The sequence below is a fragment of the Thamnophis sirtalis genome, unplaced genomic scaffold, assembly GCF_051295495.1.
Source record: "Thamnophis sirtalis isolate CommonGarterSnake01/CBP01778 unplaced genomic scaffold, rThaSir2_p1.2 scaffold_4, whole genome shotgun sequence".
NCBI classification, from domain to species: domain Eukaryota; kingdom Metazoa; phylum Chordata; class Lepidosauria; order Squamata; family Natricidae; genus Thamnophis; species Thamnophis sirtalis.
In genome coordinates this window covers 22,738,572-22,751,105 of record NW_028261384.1, presented here as the reverse complement: position 1 = coordinate 22,751,105, position 12,534 = coordinate 22,738,572, and the positions used below count along the sequence as shown (strand labels likewise).

At 37.4% G+C, this 12,534-nt stretch overlaps 1 protein-coding gene across 1 annotated transcript in view; it reads left to right on the top strand.

The window, feature by feature from the left end:
• Positions 1-12,259, top strand: part of APBB1IP (amyloid beta precursor protein binding family B member 1 interacting protein) — a 51,038-nt gene extending 38,779 nt beyond the window's left edge. The window contains exons 11-14 of the mRNA XM_014053089.2: positions 5,175-5,273; positions 5,629-5,746; positions 9,035-9,138; positions 10,921-12,259. Of these exons, the coding sequence (XP_013908564.2) occupies positions 5,175-5,273; positions 5,629-5,746; positions 9,035-9,138; positions 10,921-11,454 (855 nt within the window). The 3' untranslated portion in view covers positions 11,455-12,259. The remainder of the gene's footprint in view (positions 1-5,174; positions 5,274-5,628; positions 5,747-9,034; positions 9,139-10,920) is intronic.
• Positions 12,260-12,534: the final 275 nt, after the last annotated feature.

Sequence of the window (12,534 nt, the reverse complement as noted above, 5' to 3'; positions counted from 1 at the left end):
TGAGATGAGTACTCATCTCAAATATTTAATTTAATGTCATTAAATCCCAGGACATGATCCCTCTGAGTCTGTAATTGTTCCCTACTCCCTCCTTTCCGAAAGAGCATTAAAAGACATCTTTTTAATTTGATCTTCAGAGTTGTTTAAGTAATTTTCCCTTTGGTTTTCAGAAATTATATTCATCTTTTGATAATATTATGGTTTGCTTCATTTCCTATCTTGGGAGTTATCAGGAAGGTGCTAAAAATGCTTTCAGTAAAGAAAGCTACCATATTTTTTGGACTATAAGACGCACCAGAGTATAAGATGCACCATGATTTTGAAGAGGTAAATTAAAAAACAAGTTTTTGCACTTTGCAGGCTTCCCAAACCCTCTGCATGCCATTTTTTTTGAAGAAGAGGCATGCATAACTTTGGGGGGCTTGTAGAGTGCTCCTGAGGGTGCAAAAACAAGCAAAAAATGGGCCATTTTTCACAAAAATGGGCCATTTCCCCCCCAAAAAATAAAGGGGCATGCAGAGTTTGGGAGGCTTTAGAGTGCTCCTGGGTGCTGGGGGCAGGAACAAGCAAAATATGGCCCTCCCCAGCCCTCAGGAGCAATTTGCAAGCCTCCCAAACCCTCTGCACATCCATTTTTACAAAGGGGGCGGGGTTTCAGTAGGCCAAAAATGCTGTGTTCAGTGTATAAGACGCACCCAGATTTTCACCCTCTTTTTTGAGGGAAAAAAGTGCATCTTATACTCCGAAAAATATGTTATCTCTTCCATATTGTGGGTAGCCAAATGATGAAATGCTCAATTGTGCCAGCTATTTAAGAGTGTCAGATCTGGTGAATTAAAAAGCATAAATTTTGTTGAAATATAAAACATGTTTTCAGCCATCATCGTTTTGTTGGTGTTAATGAATAACCAATTCTGGTTTGCCATCCTGGTATAAATCAGAAAAGACTGCTCAACATTTTGTCAACAGCATTTGCTTTTAGTCAAATTCAGGTTCCGGGCACTACGTTATGTAGCATTTCTTCAGAAAATTTGAACATAGCTCCTGATTATTATTATTATTTTTTTTAAAAAAAACCTTCACAGCTGGTGGTAGTAAGGTAATCTATATGTAAATTGGCTCATTTAGTCAGTCTGTTGTGTCTTGGATACCAGGAGAATTTAATTATGCTTTATTGGCACAAGTTTTGCTTGAGTAACCTGAGAGTAATGGTGCATAATGTGGAATTAATCTAGGGTGAAAGAATTGGTACCCTGGGAGCAAACTGGCACAATAGCGTCCTCTTATCCCATTTCCATTGCTTAGTGCTTCTCTTCAGAGCCCATGCAGTTCGTTTTCCTAATTCTTTCAGATTTTGCTCTCTCTCAAATTGGGTTGCTGTGTCCTTTAACAACAGTGTGGGTAGCAACATTGTTGTTTACTAATAGCATTTGCGGCTTTCCCTGAAATAAAATGGAAAAGATCATTCATCTGAATCTGGGATTTGTTTTGGTGACTCCCTTGCCTGACTCCTTTAAAATATCATAATAAAAAGATAGCCATGCTGGAGTAGAGTGGAATGGAATGGAATAGAATAGAATAGAATAGAATAGAATAACCGTGTTGGAAGGGACCTTGGAGTCCAACCCCCTGCTTAGGCAGGAAACCCTACACCACTTCAGACAAATGATTATGCAGCATCTTAAAAACTTCCAGTGTTGGGGCATTCACAACTTCTGGAGGCAAGTTGTTCCACTGATTAATTATTCTGTAAGGACATTTCTCCTCAGTTCCAAGATGCTTCTCTCTTTGATTAGTTTCCACTCATTGCTTTTTGTTCTACCCTCAGGTGCCTTAGAGAATAGTTTGACTCCCTCTTCTTTGTGGCAATCCCCGAGATATTGCAACACTGCTATCATCTCTCCCATAATCCTTCTTTTCATTAAACTGGTCATACCTAGTTCCTGCAACCTTTCTTCATATGTTTTAGTCTCCAGTCCCCTAATCATCTTTGTTGCTCTTCTCTGCATTCTTTCTGGAGTCTCCACATCTTTTCTACATCGTGGCGACCAAAACTGGATGCAGTACTACAGGTGTGGCTTTACCAAGGCATTATAAAGTGGTATTAACACTTCAGGTGATCTTGATTCTATCCCTCTGTTTATGTAGCCTAGAACTGTGTTGGCTTTTTTGGTAGCTGCTGCACACTGCTGGCTCATATTTAAATGGTTATCCACTAGGACTCCAAGATCCCTCTCACAGTTACTACTATTGAGCAAGGTACCACCTATACTGTACCTGTGCATTTTGTTTTTGTTGCCTAAATGTAGAACCTTACTCTCTTCACCATTGAATTTCATTTTATTAGATAGTGCCCAATGTTCAAGTCTATCAAGATCCTTCTGTTAGACCAGTGAGGGAGAACCTTTTAGACACAGAACGCCCAAACTGTGTGTGTGGCGTGCATGCCCAAACTGAAAGGTATGCATGCTTGCGTGAATATGCACACGCATGAACATGTGTGAACTCGTGCATGCCCAGATGTGTGCAAATGCACGCATGTGTCTATGTGCACACATACATCCACGGACATCCGTGCATGTGCAGCAGAGACCTGAATACCAGTTGCCCGGTGGGAGGTTGGGCATCCCAACACTGGCAGTGCAGCAAGAGGTAAGATCTTTTTCTTTCATGAGCTTCTGTTTCACCATTTGCAAGGAAGCAGAAACTCACGAAAGAAACACCACAGAGATCTGACCTGGGGCGACAGTGGGCGTACCAGCAGAGAGGTTCTGGGTGCCATCTCTGGCACTCGTGCCATAGTTTCGCCATCACGGTGTTAAGACTATGGTGGTTAAAAATCAGTCTGGTAACAGTTGTCAAACAAATGGATTTTATTAAAATGCCTTTTTTAATTCATTTCACCTTTAAAAGGTACTTCCAGCCGCTTTCTGGTCTTTCTAAAATAGTGTGATAAGGAAATGGATCTGACATGTTTGGAGATCACAGCATCAAGCATGGTGTAGAAGCATAATAGTGGTGTTTGGATTATACAGCTGACCCATTCTCATGTGGCAACTCATCTCTTGGGGGCAAGCTATCATGGATATTCTGGTTAAATACAGTGCATCTGTCTCTTGGCTCCTTCAAAAGTTGCCTTGGTAGAACCACCCTTAGAATATTGCATCCAATTTTGGTTACATGATATAGAAAAGATGTTGAGACTCTAGAAAGAGTGCAGGGAAGAGCAACAAAGATGATTAGGGGACTGAAGGCTAAAACATATGAAGAACGTTTGCAGGAAATAGATATATCTAGTCTAGTGAAAAGAAGGACTAGGAGTGACATTTATTTTATTTATTTAGGAGATTTTTATTTCCACCTATTCGCACATGGCGACTCAAGGCTGCTTACAAGAATATAAAAACATCATAAAAATGGGTGAAATTGAGCAGGTTCTGGACAATCAGTAGCAGAAATTTTGAGTAGTTTGGAGAACCAGCAAATACCACCTCTGACTGGCTCCAGAGTGGGGTGGGAATGGAAATTTTGCAATATCCTTTACTTTAAAAAAAACAAAAACCTCTGAGATGGCATTTGCCAACTATTTTGGGTAGCTGCCCAAGATTTTGTCCAGTGTACCACCCCAACGTATGACAAACTATGATTAAGATAATTTATATACAGTTCCATTTTGAATTTCTGAAATAGTTCTCCCTTCCTATCATGTCACAAATTAAAAGTATTTTGAAGGTGAAATGCACAAAATGAATTTATTGGAGCATTTAAGGCTCTGTAACCCTGTACCATGTTGAATTGTGGTATGTGAGAATCAAGTTTATTTAACAAAATCATGTCAGACCTTGCCGCTCAAGACATTTTTTTTGAGAGAGAGAAAATTCTTCTTGAGATGGGTTTGAGTGATAGAAAATGAATAGTTTATCTTTATTTTTTTTTTAAAAAATAAAGATGCTTGAAGCTATTGAGAAAATCTAGAATAATATTATTCAGAAAATGAAATATACAAAAATAAACTATTAGAAAATGCGTAATTTTCTGCTTGTATATTTATGTACATATTTCTGCAAGTTCATTTCATGATGAATTGATTCTACTCTACAAAAGATTATGCCCAATAAATATATTGGCCTTTAAGATGCAATAAAACTTTTTTATTGTGATATAGAGATGAGAACAGCAAAAGTAAACATTTAAAAATAGAAAAGTATCTAATGCCATCTGCTGGATTTACCATGTCATTGCAAAACTATTAGCTATTTTTGTAGGACACTCTAGCTACAGATTATTTAGTCAGTAGGTTGGACCAGTGTTGTCAGAAGAAAATTTACAGACTCTTTTGCATTGTTGATATTTGTCAATAATCACATAGAATTAATTTGACATGTAAATTAGTCTTGGGAGTTTGATTGATGAAACCTAGTATTTTACTCATGGTGTTGAATAAATGTGAGTATGTGTTGTCCTAAGGTGATCCTAAAGTGATGAAAATGTAAAATGAGAGCAAAAACATCAGCAGAAAAGGATGGGAAATTATTTGCTTTTGGAAAATGCACATAGTAAATTTGTCTTCCTGTTTTAATCGCTTCCAGATCACAATTAATAACTCTCCAAGTATTATGTTTTAACTTCAGAATTCTGATGTGCTTACAATTACGTTTAGCTAAATAATATTCTAAGCTGTTTCAAGTCAAATTTCCTTTGAAGAGAGCATAAATATTTATAATCTGTGATGTTCTGAAATATGGCTTTGTATGATTTATTTACAAATGCACATCCAATTAGTTTCCTGTTAATTTGACATTTCATTATTTAAAGCACATTTATCCCAATTCCTTTGTAATCAGTTAAAAATAAAGATAGCCCTTGCTTGAAGATTTGCAGTCTATAATGACTCTGAGAAAAAAGAAGAGATGGAAAGTGAAGAATTTTAAAAAATGCCAAGTTTGACTATATTTTTAGATACCAATTACAATCATGTAACTCCCAGTTGTGTACCATTAATCTTTTGGAAGGACTGATGAAAAATACTGTTTTCTTCTCAGTGGTTTGTGGTTTGAAGTAGCCAAGATGTAGTGACAGACGAGAAACCTTGTTGGGAAGTTGGTTTGTCTACTTGGGTTATTTCAGCAGATTTTTAATGATTAAAAAAATACTATTGCTATTATTATTTATAGCATCCTCAAATACAGAAGGAGTCACAGTACATCAAATACCTGTGCTGTGATGACAAGCAGGCTCTACATCATTGGGTAACTGGTATCAGAATTGCAAAGGTAAGAAAAAAAGAGATATTTCTCAGTAATAAAGGAGAAAGTAAATGGAATGATGAAAATCAAAAATGCATTATCCTCTTGTGAGTGATAAAACTCTAGTGAATAAACGTGGGCATAGAGTATGTAGAACAGAATTTGTATTGGGAAAATAAATTACTTTGTCAAACAAATAATAGGCTTTCAACCTATTAGTTTACAGTCCTGTTTAGTAGTTCATCGTTTTTATGAAAGGGATTTCAAATAAACCACTGAAGAAGGATTTCTGTTAAGAATTGATGGAACAAGCAGAGAAATGCATGTTCATTTTTTTTTATGATGGAAAATCTGTCAGATATTTGTGGTACTTATTTTTCAGTATGGAAAGGCCTTGTATGATAACTACATTGGTGCAGTACAAAAGTCTGAGTTAGCTTCACGTCTGGCAAAGCCAGGAAATACTAAATCCATAGCTTCTGGGGAATCATCTTCAAAAGGTATCCAAATTATTTATTTTTTTAAAGAAATTATTGTGAGGATTATAAGCTCAGCTTTTTTCCCTACCATCTTGCCAATCGCTGTCATTGTCTTAACATGTTCAATAATAGCTCATTTTAGGATGTGAAGTTTTAGTAACTGAAGACATTACAATCTGCAGCAGGGCAGTAAAGTCATTTATAACTACTGGATGTAAACCTGAGAAATTTACCCAAGTTATCAGTGCTCATTTTATTAACAGTAATAGAGAATAACAGTTCTGCAGTTCCAAAGTTTAGAGGGGGCCAAAATGGTAAAAGAGAAAAGTTCATTCGGCAATAATCGCTGGATCTCTCCTGCAGGAGCAGATTCCGTGGGATTGTTGCAGGACTTATAAATATGGTTCGGTGTAAGCTTTTGCCTCACATGGTCAAATTTTACATTTTGCACATACAGAAATGATTACTTCTCCATCCTAAAATATCCTGATAGGCCCACTAATTTGTTTCTTGGTTTCTTTGTAAATGACCACTCCATTTAGAGTTAAGTTTGGCCGTTCAAATCTCACCAGGCTCAAGGTTGACTCAGTCTTCCATCCTTTCAATATTGCTAATGGGAAATGACCTTTATTTGTCCCCATAACACTATCTCAATTAGCTTGCTAAGATGTTGTTCTTGTTAAGTCCTAATCACCACAGTTCAGGCCAGATTTGTATTGTCTTGATCCATTGCCAGGGCAGCCACTCACCATTTTCTAAGTACCGCACTGGTTGATATCATTCTCCATCTTCTATCTTATCCTTTACTAATGCATCCCTGCAGCCATGTTTAGAAGCTCTGCTGTTTTCTGTCCTGAACCACTTTAAGCCTTTTTGAGCAGTTCATCTACCAGGCTTTATTCCAGTCTAGGATATCCTGAGCTTTGATTAGCTATAATGCTTGGTAACCGAGGTGGTGCAGTGGTTAGAGTGCAGTACTGCAGGCTACGTCAGCTGACTGCTAGCTGCAGTTCGGCAGATCAAATCTCACCAGGCTCATGGTTGACTCAGCCTTCCATCCTTCCGGGATGGGTAAAATTAGGACTCAGATTATCGGGGGCAATATGCTGACTCTATAAACTGCTTAGAGAGGGCTGTAAAAGCACTATGAAGCGGTATATAAGTGCTATTGCTACCCTATTCCCTTCCAATGACAGATCACTGCCCTCTAAGACTACTTCGTGCTGGGCTGCTATATCCTCTACTAGTCAGCTTGGTTATTTTTTTCTTCTAGTTGATCTAACAGTGACCATAAAGACTAATTGTCCTGCCACTTTTATTACCTCTTATGTCAGAACACATCTGTTGTACCTTTACATTTCTCAGTGGCCATCTGTAGAGGTTTTTTCCTAGTCCAGAAGAAGCATGCTCTGTTTTATTTCGTACCTCGTGGCTTCTCTCCTACACTTGTTTCCTTTCTCTTTTTAAAAACTATAGACACAGAATATATATTGAAGGAGTTCTACTTCTTTTGTTCAGTGAGTCTGATTCTTCATTGCTACAGAATTTCTATCCACTTGCAGCAGAATTTAGGAATGAAGGAACAATTGTTCCTTATGATCACTGTAGCACCCAGAGCAGTGATGCTACAACTAGAAGGCCCCCCCAAAAATGTTAAAGGACTGGAGAGGAAGAAGTAATCCCTAAAAGTTGTGTTGGCAACTGCTAAAGTTCCCTGCATGGGAAGAAGATCAAATAATCAAGTGCTATGATAGCCATGTTGAACTTGATGGACCTTCTTTCTAGGGTCCTCTTTTGCTATCACTTTTATATATTTCATTAGCTCAGGCCTATTGCTAGAGCACTACAATACAGAGTAGATTGCTAAATTGGTTTCAGGCACAGCCAAAAGCAGCATACACTGTTTCCCTGAAAATAAGACCTCATCCCTGGATAATAAGCCCAATCGTGTTTTTGAGTGCATGCGCTAAAATAAGCCCTCTCCTGAAAATATTGCAACACAGCAGTAGCCATGAGGTAACCACGCTTGCCGCCTCCTGCACCTCAAAAATAATAAGACCTCCCCGAAAATAAGGCCAAGCACTTATTTGGGGGGGTGTCAAAAGAAAATAAGACCCTGTCTTATTTTCAGGAAAACATGGTAGCAAAGAATGTGAAACTGCCTTCAGCATCAGTCAAAACTTTCTACATCATATTTCTTTTAAAGCAACTATATTTTGCTCTCCCATTTATTACACTTGAGTTCATATTCCAGTGCAAGAACTGCTTTTTTCAAAAGATTCAGTTTTCATATATCCTTGACTAAACGGGTGAATAATAGATCATTCTCCTAACCTACAAAGCTCTTAAAGATTGTACACATGGTAGTTAAAAACAGAAGTACATCTGTTTTCATTTGTTCAGAGTTTGTCATAAGGATGACTTGATGTCCATGCTCCTTTTGGAAAGTATGAACAATATTCATCCGCCATCACCAATTTATAAGCTATTTTAGTGAGATGGAAAGAGTAGCATATTCTCTTCCCAGCAGGCTTCAGTAGAAGTCTGAACAAGGGTTGATTGTCCAAAATAATGCAAAAAATCAGATTTGTACAGCAGTGCAGAGTTTAATGCTGGCCCTTTTTCTCTGTTCCTTCCAAGTTAACAGATACCGTATTTTTTGGTGTATAAGATGCACCTTTTTCCCTCAAAAAAGAGGCTGAAAATCTAGGTGCATCTTATACATTGAATACATATTTTTTGCCTCCTGAAACCCCCCCCCCCCGCTTCACCAAAATGGCTGTGCATAGATTGTAGGAGGCTTTCAGAGAGCTCCTGGGCTGGGGAGGGCAGAAATGAACAAAAAATGGGCCATTTTTTGCTCAATTTTGCCCCTCCCCTACAGAAGCACACTATAAGTTTCCTAATGCCCTTTTTTGACAAAAAATTGCCAGTTTTTGTAAAAATTGCTCAATTTTTTGCTCATTCTCCCCCCTCCCAGAACACTCTACAAGCCGCCTAAGGGCTATTCATGCCATTTTTTATTTTTATTTTTTAAAAAGGGCCATTTTGGGGAGGTTTGCAGAGTGCAAACACTTTTTTTTTATTTGCCTCTTCAAAACCTTGGTGTGTCTTATACTCCGAAAAATACGGTACTTGATGGCCTAGAAAAGTATTTGAAGTATGTTTACAACATGATTCTCCCTGGGTTTGCTGGTTTCCTGCCTTGCCAACCTCGATTCTTATTGATGATACTGAATAAGATTATTTTTTGTTTAAATCTAATTACTTTTAATATCAACCTCTTTTTTCTTCTTTGTTGTATTATAGGTAGCTCTCATGCCAATGGACAAATCCCCCAAAACATAAACCTTAATACAGAAAACACTGCAGAAACTGGAAAATCTGCTGTGATGCCAAAGATACAAATTAATGTAAGTATGCAAGAACTGAAGTCCATCCTACATTTTTGGAAGAAAGGGTCTCCCAAAACTAATTGGTCTTTTTTTTCTGAAGAAGAAGTCCTCTTCCTTGCCAGAAATGGGAAATTAATGCTGGAAGCTGGCAAAAAAAAAGAGCAAATTGTGGTCACATGATTGGAATGTTGTGAACGGCCATTTGCCAAATGCTCCAAGACAATCACATGTCCACAGGGATGAGTGTGGTATTGACGCTTTGGAAACATGTTGTAAGCGGATTTTGGAGGGTTCATCTTAACTTCAAACAGTTATTAAGCAACTGGTTGTAAGTTAAGGAGTACCTGTACCTTGCCTGGATTTTAGTTCAGACTGTTCTGTCCTTTCTAGTCCAAAATTGCCCTTGGCGGTGGCTAAGGGCACCTACTCCATCTATTGTCCAGTCCAGAGTATAAATATATACTGTATTTTTTGGAGTATAAGATGCTCCGGAGTATAAGATGCACCTTCATTTTTGGAAGGAGGAAAATAAGAAAAAAAAATCTGTCTCTGCCTACCATCGGTATTCATCTGGCTAGCATCCTTAGTAAACAGCCTGGTAAGCTTCAGCATATTAGCCTGATTCAGCATGAGCACCGGAGATTGGCCACCCGGAATCCCCCCAATCAGTTATTCCCATAGGTGAACTTTAACAACAGGTTCACTGGTTGTGAGTGCATGCTTGCCTTGCTGGGGCTGATATACAGCTTCAAAAATGCAACTGATCTTCACAGTGCACTCCAGTGAGTACAGCAGGCCGAAGGGTGGAGGCTGGCGGGTGGGCGGGGCTACATTCAGCGTAAACACACACCCAAATTTTCACCCTCTTTGTGAGAGGGGGAGTACGTCTTATACTCCAAAAAATACAGTAATTGCCATACATCAACTATTCTATATCTATTTTTTTTTAAAAAAACCTTAAAAGGCATCTCTTATTTTAATGTCATTTTAAAAAAGCTTTTAAGCAGTAGTTCATTATAAAGAATGTTAAATTTTGCTTCCAACCTCTTCTATTAAGTCTTTTTGTAAATTAATATTTCACAAGGGGAAGGAGTAGCATAAAAGCTTAGAAATTAGAACACTGTGGTTTATTTGAGATACTGAATGCAAGTGAATATTAGGGATGGCTAAACCTCTCCTTACGTTTCTCCTTTCTTTATATCTATAATTTTGGTGTCATAACTAGTTTGATTTTTTTTTAAATGTTTATTCCAAAATGATTGTTAACATTTGTGACAATTCCTCCTAAAATAATATATATTTGCATGTGTGGATTTTATATAATTCTCTTCTAAGCATGTGTGTTGCATTATAAAATTATAATTGCATTTAGCAATTATAATTGCAAAATTCAAATAAGCTAGATTTCAGTTCAGTATTGATTCATATAGGAAAAATTCACAGGTAAGTTAAAACATTTGTCCTGGTGAATGTAAAAATATTTGATATTTGTTTTTATCAGCTATAATCATGGTGAAATCAGGGAGTATCTAAATAGTTGTTTTTCAACCTCAGCAATTGTTAAGATGTGTGGACTTCAACTCCCAGCCAGCAAACTGATTAGAGAATTTGGAAGTTGAAATCCACATATGTTAAAGTGGTTGAATGAATGCTGTAAATAATTGATTCTTGAATAATAGGCAATGTACCAGTGGGAACATCTTGTTTGAATACTCTTAAATTATAAGATTATTATTCAGTAGGTCCATAATTACTTGTAATTTCTTAGTCATATGCTAATCATTTTAAAATCATTTTAAGGTTAAAAGGCCAGATGATACTTTCAATGTTGGTCAAGCATCATCATCCCTACCTGTACAACAGGTGAAACAGATCCGCAAACCTAGTGGTTTGCACCCTCCTCCTCCTCCTCAAAGACGGTCTTCTGCTATTACTGCTTCATTGGATTTATCCACCATTGCTGAGAGAGAAAATCCAAGTTTCTTACCAAATTATGAAGAATTTCCACCACCTCCTGAATTTATACCACTTCCTCCCAATTTGGAAGATCTGCCACCGCCGCCGCCACCGCCACCATCTCCACCACTACCTGACTACTATGAATCTCCTCCTGATTTCACTCCTCCACCACCGCCCTCCTTCCCTGCCCCTAGTCCTCCTCCTGCAACCAAAAAGAAACCCCCACCTCCTCCTAGAAGACAAGAAGAAGGTGCTTGTCCAGTCGTAAGACCAAAACAAAGCGGATCAATTTCAAGGGGACATGCTTCTGAACAAGGAGATTTCATGTCTGATCTCATGAGAGCATTGCAAAAGAAAAGGAGTGAGTCCTCATGAACTAAGTAGTTTCAAACATCACGTGATCTAAAAGAGTATATGCTAGAAAAAAGTATGGTAGACATAGACCAAAGGTTTGGTCCCATTCTTTTTGCTTGAAGACTAAAATATTCAATCAAGCATAGGAGAAGTCCTGGAGGAAAACAAGTTCCAGAAAAATTGTTTGATTTGATCCAGAAGTTTTTTTTTAAGAATTAGGTTTAATTTAAAGGCTGATTACTTTAATAGAAATCTTTTTTTTTTTTCAGAGTTCCCTCCATACCACTTGTAGGTAAGAATAGCCTAGATAAGGCGTTGGCAATTTGGCCCATCTAAGCATAGGCTAAAACACTTTGCAGAAATAAGGGTGTTAACACTGAATAACAAATTCACTTCACAGCTTGTAAATTCCCTCTTTCATTATGGGATCAAAATCTGCCCCATATCTGCCCCATCTACTTTTTTGTTTCCCATTGTGGGTTTTGAGAAAATGCAACTCACAACTTTATTATGAATGTTATACAATATATTAAAGCTGTTTCCTCTGTTTCTTTCAAAGACAAAGTGAATTTTGTTTTCAGTGATACTATCTGCAGGCAATCTCTGCAGTGTTATTTATTTGGTTTAATGCAGGATAATTCCTTTGGAGATAGCTTTAATTTTTCCATTCCCAACTACAAATGTAGCGGTTGTACTAGGTGATATCTAAACATGTTTATCTCAAAGAAAGTAATTTATTTCTTCTTATATACATATATTTTATCATGTATATTTCATTTTTATTCTCCTTTACTGGAATCTTCTTAAATAAAACTTATTTCTTCAACCCAGTGTCTAAATTAATGAAAAGCATACACTTAATGGCTGGATTCATACACTATATTAAGCCATGGTATGTTTTATGCTTTGGCTTCTATAATATTAAAAAAATTTTTACAGCTACATCAGTTCACATTAAATGAAAGTTATGATGGTGCTAAAAATTAAAATTTAAAGCAAATCTACAACTATTTAATGACCCTTGAAGCATCCCTCATTCACTTGATCCTATTATAGTCATATATCCCGTACTCACTCCCTCGCAGAATAGAGAGATTGAAG